Genomic DNA, 20,441 nt, shown 5'->3' with positions numbered 1-20,441 from the left:
GTTTTCTACTCATGGAAACAACTAAAATCATCCAACGAAGGAAAAATGAGCCATACTCCTTCACCGTGGTTTATGTTTTAACTACCGGTTGCTTTGACAGCGTTCTCTTTCATAAACAAAGTCACAGGATCATTGTTTGGACGAGCCGTGGTCGGGAGGCACAGGCGACTAATCAGGGAACAATAGCACGTAGATGTTGAAAGGATTTGTGACAAACGGCGTAGAGATCGATCACGATGGATGGAGATGGGCGCTAATTCATTCAGTCGCAGAAGCATAAACGCTCCAAGAGGCTTTCTTAAAGTCGGCGGACATTTTTAAAATGAGGCTCGATCTCGAGCGGCGCCATACAGCCTAAAATGCTGGATCGGACATCGACGAGTGCACGAGTCCATGCACCCGATCTGATATCACGTAATTGATCACGTGATGATTGTTATGCTGACAGTCATGTCATGACAGACTGTCATCTGCGCTTATTGTCATTTAGGAATTTTCATTTATTCCTAAATGTATTTTGTATTTAAGTTGCTGTCGCACTACTATTTTATTCTGTTACTGTACTATTAAAAAAAATCTTTATTTTCCTATATTTTGTCTGCACTTCAACAGTTTTTTTTAAAGGAATTGTTATTTATTCCTACATTTATTTGTGTTCTGACTGTCAAACTAGATGATGTATTTGTTCCTGTTTTACAAAGGGTTTAACTGGAGCCAGGCCGTACAACAGTGATAGCAATCATATCACATACGCAAGTTCGGGCGTCGGAATTGGTATCGGGAAGGAAAAAAACGGTATCAGAACATCTCGAGACCCACCGCCCCCCTCCCCATGATTTCCGCTCATCATCGTGAGTTGACTTTCATCAAAATCATTTCTGCATTGAATGATATCTATTAATCAGCGGTGGTCCGGCTGCGACAACGAAGATTCCCCTCAATCTGTCTTCTCTGTCGGGGAACGCAATGCGAGGAAGAAAATAAATAAATACATGCTTCGAAAGAAAAGAAAGGATTCAGATCTCGTTTTGTCGACAGCGGCATATGAGGCAAAGCTCCAGGTTCTTATCTCTGGTTCTGTAAAGAAAGTGCCTTGGAGGGTTTCTTTTCTTCTTTTTCTTTTTTTTTCTCTTTTACTTCTTGGTGGACTATATTTTGTTCAAAGGCTGTTTATTCCCAGGGACGCCCAAGACTTAGCGCTTTAAAAGAGCTTTGTACAACCACAATGACAGTGTGAAACAGCCTGCGTGTGTGTGTGTGTGTGTGTATGTGTGTGTGTGTGTGTGTGTGTGTGTGTGTGTGTGTGTGTGTGTGTGTGTGTGTGTGTGTGTGTGTGTGTGTGTGTGTGAACAGACGAGGAGCGGCGTACAGGCCAGTCGCGGCGCTAAATCACTGTAAAAAACCGAAGCTCTCCAGGCCTCTCATTGTGAGGAGTAGCCATTTATTTAACACTTAAATATGGTCCGGGGGCTGTTGGAGGTAAATACATCACGAGCCGAGGACGGGCATCCACACCAGTAAAGAGAGGCACACTTCAGCAGACAAAAGGGGAGAGAAGATGGAGGCAAAGCGCCCTTTTTTGGGGGGGGGACCTCCTTCAGTTAAAAGTGTTGTTTGTTCATGGTGGGTGCGGGGCAGGGAGGGTTGACGGAGGGGAGGGAGGGAGGGACGGAGCGATGGATGGATGGTTATTACACAGTTAGTCGATGGGTGGGTGGGTCGGGGGGTGGGGGTGGGGGTGTGTCTATGGGCGATAGTGGGGAGGAGATGGGGGTGTGTTTTGCGGGGGCGGGGTGGGTGTAAAGGATCCTTTGTGACGGGGCCGGAGTTAATCACTTGAGTGGCACACGCCGGTTCTTTGGGAGCACATGTCGTACACTGGCTCCCCCGGGGGGGTGGGGGTGGGGGGGCGGGGGGCGGGTTTTATAAAACACCTCCCTAAAACACAGAAGCACACACACACACACACACACACACACACATACACACACACACGGCCCAGTTGAATTTACATGTCAGTTATAATGTAAAACTGGGTTCCCGCTTTGCCAAAAAAAATAAAAAAAAACCTCAGACCCCGCCCTCCTCCTCCTCCCAAGAACAGCAAAGCAGACCCTCCTGGCTGGTGTGACAGTGAGAGCGTCACTTTTGCTTTCTAGCTGGTTCATCCAGACACACGCACGCGCACACACACACACACACACACATACAACACACACTATCAGACTCGCACTGGATACTCTGGATAGACTGATTCACAATAGAACTGCTAGACACGGATGCCTAGTTTGACCAGGCAGTAAGTAAAAACCTTTTGTTCTGTTATCACAGTCTCTTCTCATTGTTTACTGTGTTATTGTTGTTGTCAATGCTGATGTCAGAGATTCAATGACAAGTCTTATCAGGGGCCATTTACATGGGCTGTGTGATATCTGAGTAACGTCGTAGAATTGTATATATATATATTTTTTTAATGTTTTGGGGTTTTCATGTATTGTTTGTCAGGTTTGTGGTATAATTTGTTGTAAAGCTGTATTGAATAATATCCCTGTAATATAATTATTTGTTCCCAACATCCCCATCACAAAATCTGTACAGAATACACATGACAACTTTGTCACATGTCATTCTTTTATATCCCTTTCTGAATGGTTGCAAGAGCTACTGCTCCAATTCTCATTCGCTCTCATGTGCCGTGACCATGCCTCATTCTAGTAAGTCTGACTTTGTCTGCTGTTATTATAATTCTGTGTCTCATCTCCATTTTACCTTTTTCTGATGCCACTGAGAGCTGTGTGTGTCCTTCAAATGCATCCATGCAAACAATGGTTAGAAATGGATTAGCCTGTAGTATCTAAAGTGTGATTTTCCGCAGAAATGCGGTAATAAGATGATAGGCCGTTTGGACCGTGCTTTTGTTGTCGAGCCCATAATAGAATGCTTAAGGGCAACAGGACCAGGTGGTTTGGGGAAGACAAATATAGGCCTGATCAGCTCCGGTTTGGAGCCCTCTGCCACTCGGTAGCTATGGAGAGGACTGGACTTTTCCCCTGTGGGTTAGAGATCAGGCCTAGTAACATCTGGGGCCTTGTTTCCCCAGAAAGGGGAATTGGGAAGGGTGTGTATGGGGAAGCAAGGGGATCAAAAGATGTGCCTCTCTTGAGCTCAGTGGATATACTGCATGTGCTTGTGGTTTCTTTAAAAATGATTCTGAAAATGTGAAACAAATGTGCTTACTGCCACTCCTGTCTTCCTGGTCCTGTCAAAAACAACATATAGAAACTGCAAAACCAAAAATAAATTATCTTACTGTGTGGTCGCCATACTATCTGCAAAAATTACAGATTAATTAGAGAGTGGAATAGCATTGCACAACTATTCAGGTTGGTTTGTTGTATGCCTAGTACTGTTGAGTAGATGTAAAGGAGCCTAATTACCAGCTTGTTAAGAGGAAGGGCACCCAAAGGGTTATTTGTCAAGATCAACGGCTGAGCTATAAATCTAGATACACAAAGCCGGGCGGAAAGCAGAGTTAGGTTTCTTCACAGTGTTTACTTAGTGAATGTGAGCACACCTGGCTGATGAATGCAAGTTTAAATTGAAATACAGTTGGTCAGTATGTTGTAAAACCCCCACACAATACTTTGCATGGCTACAAGATAAAGCATAGTACAAAAAAAAAGCACAGCATGACACAAAGCAGTCGGGTCAAAAGCATATCTGCGTCAGAACCAACGAAGCGAGCATAGCTATCAACCAAACAATGCTTAATTCATTAAATTACCAAACCCTGAATTCCCGGTATTCAGTGTATGACTATTCTTGTCTTTACAGGTTAAGCCGTCGCTGGGTCTTCTCCGGGGTCATGATTCCTGTCCTCTTTTCACCTCAATGTAACACTGACCGCCAAGACTCCAGCCCCACCCCGTCTTCACCTATGTCGACAGGACCATGGGTAGCGTCAGCAGCCTCATCAGCAGCCACAGCCTCGACAACAAACACTGCAAGGCATCCGAGCACAAGCTGAAGAAGGGAACGAACCACCACAGGAGGACAGGGGGACACGGTCTGGAGGGGCTGCTGAAGTGCGGCTTCAGCCAGGGGTCCTCACCCCCCTCCACTCACTCCTCTAAGGGGCTCGCGCATTCCCGGTCAGGACGCAGTGAAGATTTCTTTTACATAAAGGTAAAGACATCTATTTATCTATCAATCGCATTCAAGTAAACTAAAAGTACCACTACTTTATCTGCAACATATTTTCCCTGCTTTCCACCAGGTGAGCCATAAACCCCGGTCTGTGTATCACAGAGGGGGTCTGATGGAGGCCCATGCAGGGGGCGGTAGCAGTGATGTGGAATCAGGTGGCCGATTGCCACTAAAACTGCTGCCCATGTCGGGGAAGAAGCCTGAGAGGGTAAACAAAAATGCAGAACCTGTTCTAGCCTTTCATGCATGCACAAATCCATCCATTCTAAACCACCTCGGTGAAAAAACAACAAACACTTTAATTATGTCGGTGACTGCGCTCGCACTTGTGTATTATAATCAGTTTTATGTACTGCTCCTGAAATACGCTGCACTAAAACAACAATGTCATTGGTGTTATTAAAACCGTTGACAAGTCATACTGCCCGGTAGCTAGTTAAAAAGGTAGCACCTTCATTTTATCGCTTATAACCAGCATTGAACCTCTAAGCTTATTAATCACCCCCTCCAAGATTAATGACCTAAAAATGCCTCGATCCTCTCAGAAGTCCTTTGGCGCCAGTGGTACATGTGCAAACACAAAGTCGCCGCAATAGGCCATTATTCCCCGGGAGGGAGAAGGGGGGGAGGGGAGAGGTGTAAAAAGAGGGGGAAAGTCAGACACACAGAAAGGAAAAGAGCAAGAGACTATAGATGATGGGGGAGACAATTATGTGAAATTGCACCAAAAAAAAAAAAGAAGACAATCATTGCGTTTCTCGGTCGTGAAATCAGTGAGAAGGAATGCTGAGTTCACAAACTTTGGCTCGTGGACCCCAGCAGAAGCAGCCCATATTATTAATATCACGGAGAAGGAGCAATTAATCTTCGACCAGACAACACATGTGGGATACAGGGAGGAGAGGAGAGCAGGGCGGAATGGAATGGTACAGCATAGCCTGTGATGTTCCTCGACAGCACAGATGGGGCATGTGGAGTATAAGTTCATCCCTGAAATGAGTTCTCTCTTTTTTGACAGTCCTGTAAAATTTCACTGGCAACTGCTGCGGCGTGGCTTTTAACACTGTCAACCAGGAGTAAAGCGGATCTGCCCACTTGAGTGGTCTGATTTTCAATACTTCCAGACATTATAGGAAAAAAATATATATCCTTGTGTGTGAATCTCCAGTATCAGCCAAGACATTTCTATGAAAGCCTGCGGTTCTGGCTTTTGCTTATTTCAAGTACACGCCGAATGCTTTTTACTCGTCGGTACAAAATATTGCGATCAGAGGTTCCTAAAAAAGAATATTGAGATCTTTCGAAATTCACCTGTCTATCATTTCATGACTCTAGATTGCTGCGGAGAAGTCCTTGATTCATGGCACTGCTTTCAAGCCAGTGATTCCTAGGAGTGCATCAGACACTGTGCACAACAGCCTGGACACCACCGGCAGTCCCCAAGAGAAAACAAGGATCCCAGACACCAATGGACGCAAGCAAGACACCTTCTCAGGTGCTACAAATTAAGCACTATCCTACAACTGCTTGCCAACTTGAGCTATAGCTGTCTAGAAAGGCAGAACATTTTTTATTGAACGTGACACCTAGGTTTAATCAATTCTCCTCTCCTCATTCCAGGGACTCTCTCCGACTCTGGCCGCAACTCTATGTCGAGTTTGCCTACTCACAGCACCAGTGGTAGCCTAAGTGCGTCCACGGGTCCTGTGAATCAGTGTGGTGGCAGCTCAGTGCCAGGAAACAGTCTCACACTCACCCAGGGACTACAACCCAGTTTCCTTTCATGGTCCGATGGGAATGGCGTAAACCTCTGCCCTCGCTACAGAGCCGGTGGAAACAATGGAGGGTTAGCCGCTATCGCTAGTGAGGACCATGGCTCCTTCCCTTCTGCAGAAGAGCCATGCCCTCTCTCCGAAACCGGTGGTGGAAGTCGCTCCCCGATCACCACCGACGAGTTGCTGATCGAGCGCTTGGAACGGAGGCTGCTGGAGAGCGAATCCCAGCTGCAGGAGCTACAGGTATGGGGGCGTTGAGCGATTAAGGCAAAGGGGGTTTTATTTTACTCTCATCGGGTGTTAACCAAGGTTTTCTTTGCCCACCCCAACCTCAAGGTGAGTTTTGAGGAGAAGGAGGCAGATACGTGCCAGCTGTTTGAGGAGAAGCAGAGGTACTGTGCAGAGGAAATGGAAGGACTCAAGCAACGCTGCTCGACCAAGCTGCGACAGGTGTCCCAGAGGGCTGCGACAACCCATCAAGCACTGCAGCTGCGGGTCAACCAGCTCCAGGTCAGCCCACCTGCTTTCTACTGCTCCCCCTCCCTCTTTAACTTGTCCCCTCCAATGCTGCGCTTCCTGCGTTCCTCCGCAGCTGAAGCAAAACATAGTACCATGTAGACACCCACTGTGCAATGGGGATTTGTTCTCATGTGAATGAATTGCTTAGCAATTGTATGGAAATTAGCAATTTATGATACACTCACAACTGAATAAACAGAGTGCTCCTACAGGTAGAGAAAGAGAGGCTTCAGGAGGACATCTCAAAGTTGACCCAAGAAAAAGATTTAGCAGAGATCAGGCTGAGATCTTATGAGACAAAAAACACACAACTGGCTCCCACACTAGAGGAGACGCAATGGGAGGTAAGCTCCTCCACGTCACAGATGTGATATACGCGACATTGTCCTTCTCTTCATAACAGAGTAAACAGTTAACTCGAGTTGCCTTTATTTAAATACAGGTTTGCCAGAAGGCGGGGGAGATCTCCTTGCTGAAGCAGCAGTTGAGAGACTCTAAGGCTGATGTCAGCCACAAACTGAATGACATTGTCAGTCTCAAGACATTGTTGAAGGAGAGCAAGGCAAAGATGCAAGCCTTGGACAAACAGAACAAAGAACAGGAGGAGAAGATCCACTCTTGTGCTGTGGAAGTTGAGGTTGGAATGTTTTTTTCAGTAATTCAGTACAAAACAGAAGTTATCCAGAAAAAACTTTTGGTTGTATAATGGGGGCATCCGTGGGTCCCTATTTTACTGCGGTGCACTCCTTTGGGACCACCAGACACTGTTTAGTGAAAACAAAAGTGCTTTGTGAATGAACTTGTGCAACACGGCCCATTTTTCAGTTATTCTATTGTTTGGACACAGATATAGATTCTGCTGTACATTGCTGACCATGATGTGGATATTTCTCAATTTAGGTATGCCAAAATGAACTCCAATGCAAGAAGAATGAAGCTGACTTGCTGAGGGAGAAGGTAGGCAAACTGGAGACGGACATCCAGGGAATGAAGCGTGATCTGGCCTTGGCTAAAGAGCAGAGACAGCAAAGCCTGAAACATGAAGCTCAGGCCCACTGCCTCACGGCCCCACCTCCCCAGAGTCAGACTGAGGGGAACAGGGGAAGCAACTCCACAGATTCCCTCCACAGAGAGGTGGAGAGGCTGAAGAGACAGCTCAGGGAGGAGACGGAGTCTCGAGAGAAGCTGGCCAGCGGCTTTGAGCAGGAGAGGCAGACGTGGAACAAGGAGAAGGACAGAGTGATCCGATACCAGAAGCAGCTCCAGATCAACTATGTGCAGATGCACAAAAAGAACCAGGACCTGGAGAGGATCCTGAAGGAACTGACTGCCGAGCTGGATAGCCGCACCGATCTAGACATGGACATCCCTTACAGCTCGGGGTTGCAAACGTACGACGATGTGATTGCCACGGAGATTTGAAGAGGGGAAGGGGGGGATTCACATACAGTTGTGGTCAAAAGTTGAAATACACTTGTAAAGAACATGTACATATGTCATGGCAGTCTTGACTTTCCAACAACTTCTCTCATAAAAAAACCTCTTATTTTTTCTGTGATGGAATGGTTGGAGCACATACTTCTTTGTCACAAACAAACATTCAATAATTTGGGTTCTTTTATGGATTTATTATGGATCTTCTGAAAATGTGACCAAATCTGTTGGCTTAAATATATTCATACAGCAATGCTAATATTTGGTTACATGTCCCTTGGACATTTTCACCTCAGTTAGGGCCTTTGAGTAGCCATCTACAAGCTTCTGGCTGAATCTTTGACCACTCCTCTTGACAGAACTGGCGCAGTTCAACTAAATTCGCTGGCTTTCCGACACGGAAGGCCATTATAAAACCTTAATTCTAGCCATTCTTTTACCGCTTTAGATGCGTGTTTGGGGTCATTGTCCTGTTGGAACACCCAACTGCGTCCAAGACCCAACCTTCTGGCCGATGATTTTAGGTTTTCCTGAAGAATTTGGAGGCTATCCCCCTTCTTCATTATTCCATTTACTTTCTGTCAAGCACCAGTTCCAGTGGCAGCAAAACAGGCCCAGAGCATAATACTATCACCAGGTTTCAGAATGGTGTTCGGTGTCAGAAAGCCAAGGAATTTAGTTGAATTGCATCAATTCTGTCAAGAGGAGCGGTCAAAGATTCAGCCAGAAGCTTGTGGGTGGCTACCAAAAGTCCCTAATTGAGGTGAAAATGGCTAAGGGACATCAAGGGACATACAATATGAGCATTGCTGTATGCATATTTTTGACCCAGCAGATTTCACATTTTCAGAAGACCCATAATAAATTCATAAAAGAACCTACATTTTTTTGACAAAGAAGTATGTGCTCCAATCACTCCATCACAGAAAAATAAAGAGTTGTAGAAATCATTGGAAACTCAAGACTGCCATGACATACATGTTCTTTACAAGTGTATGAAACTTTTGACCACAACTGTATATTAAGTAAATAAAGACACTGGCACTTGACTGTTGTACTACTGTTGGCGATCATGTATTTTACACAACTAAAGCAAATCGTTAACAATTGCCCAGTGAAAACTAGTCTTTAGTCTGGGTGTATTAAAGAGTCCACAAAGTCACCATTTATTTATATTAGCCTTGTCTTCACATCCCAGGCTAAAAAATATAATAATAATAATAATAATTATTATTATTATTACAAACTATCAGGTTAGATGGTGACATAAACACATAGTGATTATACAAAAACCTTGTGCATTTTACTGGACATTAGCTTTAACAGGATAGCTCATGACTCCAACAATTCATCATCCTGTCATAAAAACACCATTTATTAGCTGTCAGATAAAACAGCCTAAACAATAGATGATTTATTTATTCCATGATTTATGTCTTATGGTGACACATGATGAGCACAATAATCAAGTTGGTTCACATATGTCCTCAACCAGCATGATAAATGGCAGTGATACGATATCTACTGGTACTAACATCTGATATCTACTCAGGTTTGCCACAGTCCAAACTTTTTCCAACCAGGATTTGGTTAGCTATAGACCAATATACATTAATATACATGATCAGCCACAACAAAAAACAATGACAGTTGAAGTGAATAACACTGATCATCTCATTCTGATGGTACCTGTCAAGGTGTGAGATATATTAGGCAGCAAGTGAACAGTAATCTTTTGAAGTTGATGTGTTGGAAGCAGGAAGAATTGGTCAAGCATAAGGATCGAAGAAATGGCAGGTGTTGTGGGGCGTTCCCGGTCGGTCATGGACGCCCAAGGCTCATTGATGCACGTGGGGAGCGATGTCTAGCCCTTCTGGTCTGATCCCACAGAAAAGCTGCTGTAGCACAAGCTGCTGAAAAAGTTCATGCTGCTATGATAGAAAGGTTTCAGAACACACAGTGGATCACAGCTTGCTGCATATCCGCAGACCACTCAGAGTGCCCATGTTGACCCCTGTCCTCCTCCAAAAGCACCTACAATGGGCATGTGAGCATCGGAACTGGACCATGGAGCAATGGAAGAAGGCGACCTGGTCTGATGAATCATGTTTTGTTTTCCGTCATGTGGATGGCTGGGTGCATGTGCGTCGTTAACTGGGGAAGAGATGGCATAAAAATGGGAAGAAGGCAAGCTGGCGGAGGCAGTGTGATGCTCTAGGCAATGTTTTGCTGGGAAACCTTGGATCCTGGCGTCCATGATGATGCTGACACCGATGTTACTTTGACAAGTACCACCTATCTAAACATTGTTTAGGAGGGGTCAGAGCTGTTTTGGCGGCACAGGGGGGCCTACACAACATTAGGCAGGTGGTTTTAATGTTGCGACTGATCGGTGTATATCCACTACACTAATCCATTATTTTGACGTGTCATTTAGTTTACAATACATTTCTGTGCCAAAAAACCCCCAGAACAACTAAGCATGGTTTAAACAGCCTTTCACCCATAGAATTATGCACTTACTTTTACTTTTTTAATATAGCAGAGGCTTAATTTTTGCAGGTGAACTGAATATTTTAACAGTTAATGAGAACATCTCACTTCTTCATGTGAAGCATTATTGCATGGTGTGACAAAGTCTTAACATTAATTTGAACTTCATCCCTTATCACAACTCAAGCGTAATTACACTGGATGCTTACTCGTGTATTTTTAAGTAATTAATATGAACATAAAAGCCTGAAAAAATACAATGATTGGGGCTCGGGTAAAATTCCGTGAGGCTTCCGGGATGATGCACACGTCAAAGATAGTTCCAAGCCTCACGCGCTGAAGATAAACGAATCACGACCATGAAAACATTCCTTCTGGTGGGCGATATCAGTATACTCTCTGTGCAAACCCACGTTTGGGGCCATGTTTTCTGTTAGCGGGGCAACGCGGTTAGTCCATGCTGAGCAGCGAACACCACTGTGAGGAATACCACTAGTTGTATTGACCTTTGACCACCACTTTATAAAAAAAAAAAAAAAAAAAAAAAGTCATCACTACCGCTCCAGACGTTACTTCATGGTTGTGTGTGTGTGTGTGTGTGTGTGTGTGTGTGTGTGTGTGTGTGTGTGTGTGTGCTAGAGATAGTGAGACAGAAATATAAGTTATATAAGTAGTGTGTGTGTGTGTGTGAGAGGGAAATACAGTTTGTATACAGTGTGATTATAAAGAGACCATTATGCTTGGACAGACAACAAGCCTTTGTTAAAAATCTATTTGACTTTGGATCTTCATCTGTATTCGAGGTAAATGTGCTACCATGGAATCGATGCTATAATTATAATATAATGCTGATTATGCTACCAATGCACCATAACATACAGACAGGGGATTGCTGCCAAATATCAGAGATGTCACATTGATTGCATATAATGACAATTGTTTGTTTGTCAATATCATTTGTTATTATTTATTAAGCCACTGTGCAAATAAATAGTTTCTGGAATCATAAATAAACGAGATAAAAAAAAGATGTCTTTTGTTCCTGCAATACCCCCTTCTTCTCAAGTCCCTTTTCTAATTCTCTTTCCATCAGGGACATTACAAGGCAAGATTTTTTTCTTCCTTAGTAACTAACCAATATCTGCCTTTTGTCAGCTTTTACTTTAAAATGTACGAGCTCCCTGAATCAAAACTGGAAATCAAATTAAGTCCATTGTCAGTCTCAGCCGTGCCGTTCAAAATAAAAGGGAGAATTTCAAAGTAATTTGTTGGTCATGAAAGAAGACACATGGGGAGAGCTTTGTCATATTCCTAACAACCTTATCTTCACTAACTGTAATGCATACAAAAATATATACTAGACATGCCCTTAAATGTTAAATAGAAGACAGTAAGAAAACAAATACTAAAAAAATATATATATCCACTGCAGCTATTGAATTATATCTCTATATATTACAATTTCAATAATGCTGCATGAATGCATAAAAAAACCCCACCCTTTTCCAATTACAACACAGAAAAGGTTAGGCGCCAAAGGGGTTATCACTTATTTATCTCATCTTATTACCTCAGCTGAACATACACAGTTTTGGTCCAGAAGATGTCTCGGTGCAATTGGACAACAGCTGTGCAGCCATCAGAAGGGATTGGGTGATAATTTGGCCGTGCCTCGCAGTGACACGGTAATAATGCAGTCATACCCCGCTGTGATTCTGACGATCGGCTGACAGTCCAGCACAAAGGGGCCTGAATTCATTAGCCGTGTGAAGCCCCCTATACGCTACCCGGCTCATGACAAAAAAAAAAAAAAAAGATTTCTAGTCGCAATTTTTTTTTTTTTTACCATTTGAAAGGAGGACGCAAAATCTGAGCTATTGGCCAACCAGAAATGAATTGCATTTTCATTTCATGGTCCTAACCTAGTTGTCTCACCATAAATATTCCCAACCAATGAATAACAGATGAGTCAATAATACTGTATCAATTTTGGCTTTGGCCCTGATTAACTCATAATAGACTCGCGCACCCGAATGCACCGCAGCATAACCGTACAGCAAAGCAATTAGATGTCACAAAAAATCAAAAACAAGGGGGTTAGTTATTAGGCAGTGTATTACATATTTATTATATTGGTTTGTCCTGAGCGCACATGAATGCAGACCTGGCTGTGGCGTACCCCAACGCTCCAACTCCCCAAGGTGAGCCACGTTCAACAGAGTAATTGGGCAGAGGGCCCCCAGGGTGCCAGCACTCATCTTTACAGCACACCACCGCTGGGTTCAAACAGCTTTGGAGGTAGGTGTGTGTGTGTGTGTGTGTGTGTGTGTGTGTGTGTGTGTGTGTGTGTGTGTGTGTGTGTGTGTGTGTGTGTGTGTGTGTGTGTGTGTAGGAGGTGGCCTGAGCCTTTGTCCAGCTGGTTGGCAGGGAAACCATTTAGCCCGGGGATGTCAAAAATTTCTCCGGGAGTGGTCTGTATGATTGCCAATTAAATCTCTCCTTAATTACTAAGAAGCGATCTGTAGTTGTTACTTTTGTAACTAAAATCTCATCGTTGTCCAACTCTTTTTTTTTTCAAGCTCTGCCTAATTGCGGCAAGCGAAATTAACAAGAACGAGTTGTGCGCACGGTAAACAGCTCCGAAAGAACATGAATGTTATTAAGGAAATCCCATTGTAAGTTGACGAAAAATGCAAATATGAGTAATCGACTTGATTGATGGGTGTTGTTTGTAAATGAGTCAGTCTTGAGACTGGGGGAACCAAAATGATTTTATGACATTTATATTCATAATTGCTCTCTGAATGTCAACAAATGAAAACACTCACATGGTTCTCTGATAGGATTATTTGTTGGAACTTAGACGGCGTTACTTAGAATTTACCAGTAAGTTTGTAAGTAAGTAAAGCTTTATTTATAGAGCACTCTTTAAAACATGTTGTTACAAAGTGCTTTATAGTAATGAAATAATCACCATATTTTTAAATAATATGTTAGCAATTTTATAAAATGCACTTCTATCTAAACAGTATCCAAACAGGCTTCATATTTCATTTGATAACACCTATAATGTGAGTGACGGATAAAAACAGAATTTGCCTGAAGAAAAACCATAAAGCCCATTGTTAGGTGTGGAATGTTAACTCTCTACACTGACCCCGTGCACAGAGACAAAATGGTCGTATCCAGAGGTGATGATGAAACGCAAGTGGGTGGCACTAATTCCATTTAGCTGGAAAAAAGGAAAAGAAAAGAAAAGCAGCTTTGACTTTGGTGATTCATTTAATTTCTTCTCTGCATCCATATGGTCTGGTATGTGTTCTGTTGACTTACCAAAATAGTATTTGATTGGAGATGTCCCTCTGTTGGTTCAAATTCTGAAAGGTGAAATGAAAAGATGAGTGCTGGCTGCAATTTCAATTCTTTGACAAGTGGAAGATAATGATTAATATGCCATAAGAGGAGGAAGTGACTGAACCGTACCTTTTTCTCCCACTGCTTCAAAGTGAGAAACCATATCTGAGGTATTCTTTTCTATCTTTAGACTCTTGACTGCAAAAGAAACATGCAATTATAGAAGAGCCCTTCCACATAAATTATCTATGAACAGCTCTTATACATACATAAACCAAATATGTTAATTGCTACCCGGATAATACAGCTAACATGGAAATGAAAATAAATCAATAAATCACGAAAAACAAATAAATTGGGGGGACCACATTTTATGAAAGGCCACTGAACTGTCTGACTCATTACAATCAATTTATTCATCTTTATGTATAAGCTATGAATATCATTTTACATGAAGGATTTTGATGATAACTGGCCGTGAAAACAAGATGTCTTAACTGCCAGTTGCCAAACTTCCATATAAAACAACTAGCCCTCACACAGGGCTATCAAACAATAAAGATTTCCAATTTTGCATGGAACCTGCGATTGTCTGAAAATACACTGGCTGTGAATGAATCACAATAAGGGCAACTTCTGATGAGGGATTTGAAAACCTCAAGACCTTAAGAACCATGGGTTATCTGGATTTTGTGGCTACCATAATTTTTTGTATGTCTTGGTTGGTTTAGCTTGCTTAACTGTCTTTGTTACCGAATGTTTTGTTTGTTGTTGTTCTCACATGTCCGTTTTAATGTCATTGTGTGTCATAATGCGATCTTCCTTGGGAGCCAGAGAGACTAGCTGGCGGCCAGGGGCTATGGGGAGCTTTAAATCAAACAAATAAAACTACTGAAGAGCTTTCGTACCATTATAGGAGTCCATCGCCACAACACCAATATGTGTGGGCTCGGCAAAGCGAATGATAAACTCCTGGGGAAACATTCCGGTGGACATCCAAAACGTGTCATTGTTTCTAAGGAGAGACCAAAGCAGTTGGGGTACCATTATTTTGGAAGAAAAACAGGCTTGAACTTTAGCAGCTGCTTATGTTAAAGTGATCACTTTATAACATTGTCTGTGTTGGGTGGACACTACAAGTCCCAGGATTGCAATCAAAACTGCAATGTTATTTCCAACATATTTTCTGCATGATGTGCCTTCTTCTGATCTAATGATCTGTCTAGCTACGCTGGTTGATCGAATTCACTGACAGCTGCCTTGCGCCACGGCTACCTCAATTCTTGCGCATGGCAGATTTAACAAAAAAAAAAATCTAATATACGATTTCGTTGACGGAAATATTCTTGCGCAGTTAACACCTTAACGCTAAAATAACGAGACACGCTCAGTCCAACGCCAAAAAGGACGAACTTACCCATCGATGAGGTTTTCTGGCGGTTGATTCTCGTCAGTCGAAGACGCCAGGATGACTTTCGCACCCAACGAACATAGAGACGAACCTTTCATTGTCCAAAAAAAATAAATAAAAAATAAATACACCCTAAAAGACGCGGTTAAACCCAGGTGTGAGGGAGTACTGGAACGCACAAGTAGCCCGTGTCACTGTCGACGTTGCCAGGCCAACCGGTACGTCGCACAATACACGCGTCACGTCGCTGGTTAACGTGTCATCACGTCGCGACGCGCATCGTTTGATAAGTGTGTAAGAGTGCGGAGCTGGGGGAGAGATAAACGTGCGTCTGTGATGGCGAATGGCTGTAAAGACGTGCTTTTCAGCCGCGGTGCCGGACAGGTGAGTGGTCGTACGACGCCAAACATAGGGTGAGAAGGGGGAAATGTATTATATGATATACGATTGTTTTTCTGAAATTAGCTTAGCTTAGCGTAGTTGATCATGTCCGAGCTAGAACTGCGTTGATAGTCGTGAACTCCACGTTACGCCACCGAACCAAATACGTAAAAACAGAAACTAGCTCCCAAATGGGACCAACCTGGTGAGAAATGGGTTTTACTCACCCCGTGCGTGTACTCATTTCGGATGCTTCTGGTCGTCTCTGATGGATTCGAGGGGTCCCCAATATGTTTGAACATGTGTTATTACCTATAGGAAGTCGAAACTTGTCACTTTCATTTCCAGAGTGATGATTCTGACATATGGGACGACACGGCGTTGATCAAGGCGTATGACAAGGCCGTGGCCTCCTTCAAGGTATGATGCTTCAAATGGAATCGCGTCCACGTTGAAAACCTTTTCTCATAACAAGTTGCGCAACTTAAACTGCGTGTGGTGCTTCACCAGACTGCCCTCAAAGGTGAAGATGTTCCAGCCCCGCAGAGCTCCAAGAAAGAGTACCCTGCAAAGAAGCGCAAGAACGACAAGAAGAGCCTGAGCAGAAAAAGAACGAATGTGCCGCCAGATAAAGAGGTAGGTTTAAAAAATCAAAACAAGGATCGTCTCAAAAGTTAAGCAGTCGTCTTTTCATTATATCCTGTCTCTGGTAGGGCAAACACTTCAAATATTGGAATACCTTGAAAATAGCCCCTTTTTTCCTATATTATGCCAGGAAATTGAATCCAGCATGCCTGGAAGTAGACGCTAATAATAGTAGATGACAGTGAGATTAATAGTGTATGTATATACATATATACTGTGTGTGTGTGTGTGTGTGTGTATATACATATACACACACACAAAAAAATAATTTATCAGGCTGAAAAGTGTTTGCCGAATTACATTGTTTTTATACTTAAGTGATAATGATCCTGAATAATTTCAATATTCTCACTTGTTTCCACCACATCTGGTTACCCGGGGCAACTGGGCAACTCTTAATGTTGGATTCTGATATCCATATTACTGATGATTGCTTATCGTGTATTTCTTGGATGTAACTATCTTTTGAAAGGACCAATAGTTATCCCTAAACAATTACTAATATTGTGATATTTGATTTTTGTCAATCTTGCCCACCCCTATGAACGGTTGTCATGCAGTGGCCCGGTGTAGTGTTAGTAAGCTGTAAACGCTTGTGTCCCAGTGGCAGGTTGGGGACACGTGCTGTGCCTACTGGACGGAGGACGGCCAGCTGTACGCAGCCACCATCTCCTCCATAGACAGGAAGAGGGCCACATGCACGGTTGTATATACGGAATATGGGAACGAGGAAGAACAGAACCTGCAGGACCTACTCTCTGAAAACTCTGATATTGAAGAAGAAATTTGTGTCAAGGTATGACTTTTGCTTCTTTTTTTTTTTATTAATAGAAGACAAAATTAAAATAAGCTGTTATTGCACCAGTTAAACATAGCGTATGGAGTTGAGGAATCAATGACAGCCTTTAGGACTCAAGCAACATGTCTCCTTTTCCTGAAATGTAGGCCAATGAAGCAGAGTCTTCAACAGAAGAGAGCGACCGCTCCGCCACGCCTCGTCCACACCGGCAGCAGCCTCACAACAAACCTCAGAAGTCCAAATCTCCGAAGCAGCCTCCTCTCATGTGGCCTCCTGGCTTCCCTGGGTTTCCCCCAGGCCCACCACCCATGCCTGGCTTCAAAGCGGTGAGAGAGATGACTCATGAAGGTTGGGCTGGACAATATATAAGAATGTAGGATCACAAATCATTGGGAGTTATTCACAATATCGATACAATCAATTCAGATTTCTCCATCAAACTGAGGTTTTTCACTTTTGCCTATGTGGTATTATAAATTTTGTTATCAAATTAAATCTCAGACCTCCATTTATAATGATAAGTGTTATGTGGTAACTTAGCAGTTTAGTTTAGACTACAAAATTAATTACAGGTTACAGATTAATCACAACAATAGACTATTGGTATACAATTGTCATCAAACTACTGTAAGTAGTGTGTTCAACCAAGGGAGAACTGGGTTCATTTGGGTTAATTGTAATATCTGGGTTAATTGTTAATTGAAGGTAATTGCCTGATAATACATCTGTACATTGTTGACTATGATTGTTGAAATCAATCTATTTTTGTAATTTTATTTTCCCACTGCAAGCCTCGAAGCAAGCAACCTGGAGGTCACTTCCCTGCACCACCAGCCTGGCCTCCCATGATGCCCGGCGGTCCACCGGTAAAACAAGATTTATTTACTGATGAAACGTCAATAAAGTTCATTTTTAGATTCATTTGAATCTGGCAATGTTTTTTTAACTTGTAGGGTTATCGTGTAGTGCTATTTTTTCTTTTTTTTATTATTATTATAACTTGTGAGCGGCCGTGACACTGCAATTTCTCAAGATCAGTAAAGTCGCAATATTTTAATTGTCAGTGTGCATTAAAATAACTGGATAAAACGGATTGAAGCTCACAAAGAGGAATTATAAATAAGGAGAATCAAATATATTTTTATACACGTGAATTGTCTGAACACAGGTGCATTGCGTACAGCCCTAGAAATAATTAATAATAATCAAACACACAAAAGAAATCCCCATATGTTGAATGTCCCTCTCACTCGTGCGTGGCGAGCAAAGCTCGTGAAGCAAAGCTCGTCGCTAATGAGCGGAGAAACTAAAAAGTTTCTCCAGAAGTCCTTGATCAAAGCATGGAAGAAAGTCAATGATGACAATTTAAGCTAGGTTTCTACTTGCCCCAAGCACGAGGGAGCGCGTGATGCAAATAACGTCACCAGGGGGTGGTGCCATGACGCGTGGTGACCTGCGTGACGTCCGGGCACGAGGTCGCGCACCTCCTAGATTTTGTTAACTTGGGGCGGGGGGCGGGCAGGGCTGGACACCTGCACAAAGGTACAACCAGGGCTTTAGCAATTATTTTTGTGTTTATATTTCATATCCCCCCCAGTAACTTTCACCAGCCAAAAAATGACGTCACGTAACCGTGTTAATGCTTATGGTCACAGCCCTAATCCACACTGTGGTGCCATGTACTGTATAGTTTTTACTAGTTCCAATCCAGTCTCAAGTTTAATGGACGATGTCAGATCAACAAAAGACGACGTCACAGTCTCTTTCCATGTCAGTGTTTGTTTCTCTGAACACCTGGTTTCTCTGCCCCAGATGATTCCGCCACCTCCACCCATGAGCCCTGACATGGAGGATGACGAGGCCCTGGGCAGCATGCTCATCTCCTGGTACATGAGTGGATACCACACAGGATACTATCTGGTATGTGCACGGAACAGAGCCTCCTTATCGCCAGTCGTCCCAGCAGGAGGAAAAATTAAGCTCAGGTTGATTTTTTTAATGTTCCTTCACCTGTGGTGGAGCTCAGAGTGCTGGGAGGGAGCTTATAGCTTGTGGCTTAACATCAGATCTAACTTTGTTGAGAAAGCTATAGAGTGTGTGTGTGTGTGTGTGTGTGTGTGTGTGTGTGTGTGTGTGTGTGTGTGTGTGTGTGTGTGTGTGTGTGTGTGTGTGTGTGTGTGTGTGTGTGTGTGTGTGTGTGTGTGTTATATAATTTATATATATATTTTTTTCACTGCAGGGGTTGAAACAGGCACGCAAAGAAGCAGCTTCCAGTAAGAAGTCACATTCATACCACAAATAACACAAACTGAATCATTTCAACTCATCTGTAACAAAAGCCCCCTGGATGCCACTTCAGTTTTACCTTTATGGATGGAAATATGATAAACTGCACAACCTGTATTCAGAATTAATGCCTGACCGTCTTCTTTCTTTTGTATTCTTTGTGAAAATAAAAAGCTAATAATAAAGGTTTTCTCATCATACTTAGTGTGTGTGTGTGTGTGTGTGTGTGTGTGTGTGTGTGTGTGTGTGTGTGTGTGTGTGTGTGTGTGTGTGTGTGTGTGTGTGTGTGTGTGTGTGTGTGTGTGTGTGTGTAAAAATGTTTTTGAGACCTTAATCTTTGGGCACATTATTGTTATTGTTTTCAATTTATGAGAAATCCCCATCTCAGGTCCAATCTGTACAGCATTTGCTTGTCCTAACTTTGTTTTGTTTTCCACACACGTTTCTCATTTATTTATTTATATATATCGATACACACACACACTCTGAGCACTTTATTAGGAACACTATACTAATACTGCGTAGGGCCTCCCTTTGCTTTCAAAACAGCCTCAATTATTATTGGCATTGATTCCACAAGATGTTGAAAACATTCCTTTGGAATCCTGGTCCATGTCGAAATGATTGCGTTACGCAATTCCTGCAGATTTGTCAGCTGCACATTTATGCTGCGATTCTCCCATTCTACCACATGGCAAAGGTGTTCAATTGGATTCACATCTGGTGACGGGGAAGGCCACTGAAGCACATTGAACTCATTGTCATGTTCATGAAACCAGTTTGAGGGGATGTTTGCTTTGTGATATGGTGCGTTATCATACTGGAAGGAGCCATTTGAAGATGGTATATTGTGGCCATGAAGGGATGCACATCGTCAGCAACAATACCCAAATAGGCTGTGGCATTCAAGCGACGATTGATTGGTATTAACAGGCCCAACCTGCCTCGTGTCCATGGATTCATGCTGTTGGTGCCAAATTTTACCCTACTATCCGTGTGCCTTAGCAGAAAATCAACATTCATCAGACCAGGCTACATTTTTCCAGTTTTGGTGAGCCTGTGCCCACTGCAGCCTCAGCTTTCTGTTCTTGGCTGACAGAAGTGGAACCTGATGTGGTCTTCTACTGTAGCCCTTCCG

At 43.0% G+C, this 20,441-nt stretch overlaps 3 protein-coding genes across 3 annotated transcripts; 2 read left to right on the top strand and 1 right to left on the bottom strand.

Annotated features, from left to right (window-relative positions):
- Positions 1 to 3,951: 3,951 nt before the first annotated feature.
- Positions 3,952 to 7,931, top strand: lzts1 (leucine zipper, putative tumor suppressor 1; the record flags this gene model as incomplete). The annotated part of the gene is made up of 8 exons (XM_080004253.1): positions 3,952 to 4,185; positions 4,277 to 4,414; positions 5,542 to 5,701; positions 5,827 to 6,224; positions 6,318 to 6,491; positions 6,713 to 6,844; positions 6,943 to 7,137; positions 7,401 to 7,931. 8 exons carry the CDS (start codon positions 3,952 to 3,954, stop codon positions 7,920 to 7,922), a joined length of 1,953 nt encoding a protein of 650 aa, XP_079860379.1. The 3' UTR covers positions 7,923 to 7,931.
- A 5,324-nt stretch (positions 7,932 to 13,255) lies between these two features.
- Positions 13,256 to 15,330, bottom strand: hspb11 (heat shock protein, alpha-crystallin-related, b11). Its single transcript, XM_080004622.1, has 5 exons — positions 15,199 to 15,330; positions 14,690 to 14,796; positions 13,911 to 13,979; positions 13,761 to 13,804; positions 13,256 to 13,659 (listed from the first exon to the last, which is right to left on the bottom strand). The coding sequence occupies exons 1-5, from the start codon at positions 15,288 to 15,290 to the stop codon at positions 13,567 to 13,569; spliced, it is 405 nt and encodes a 134-aa protein (XP_079860748.1). The 5' UTR covers positions 15,291 to 15,330; the 3' UTR covers positions 13,256 to 13,566.
- Positions 15,331 to 15,476: 146 nt separating this feature from the next.
- On the top strand, positions 15,477 to 19,482 carry smn1 (survival of motor neuron 1, telomeric). Its single transcript, XM_080004044.1, has 8 exons — positions 15,477 to 15,576; positions 15,922 to 15,993; positions 16,084 to 16,209; positions 16,823 to 17,014; positions 17,164 to 17,343; positions 17,809 to 17,883; positions 18,830 to 18,937; positions 19,257 to 19,482. Exons 1-8 carry the CDS (start codon positions 15,529 to 15,531, stop codon positions 19,317 to 19,319), a joined length of 864 nt encoding a protein of 287 aa, XP_079860170.1. The 5' UTR covers positions 15,477 to 15,528; the 3' UTR covers positions 19,320 to 19,482.
- Positions 19,483 to 20,441: the final 959 nt, after the last annotated feature.

The sequence above is a fragment of the Zeus faber genome (assembly GCF_960531495.2).
Source record: "Zeus faber genome assembly, chromosome: 7".
Taxonomy (NCBI): Eukaryota; Metazoa; Chordata; class Actinopteri; order Zeiformes; family Zeidae; genus Zeus; species Zeus faber.
This window is presented reverse-complemented; position numbering and strand designations above follow the sequence as displayed.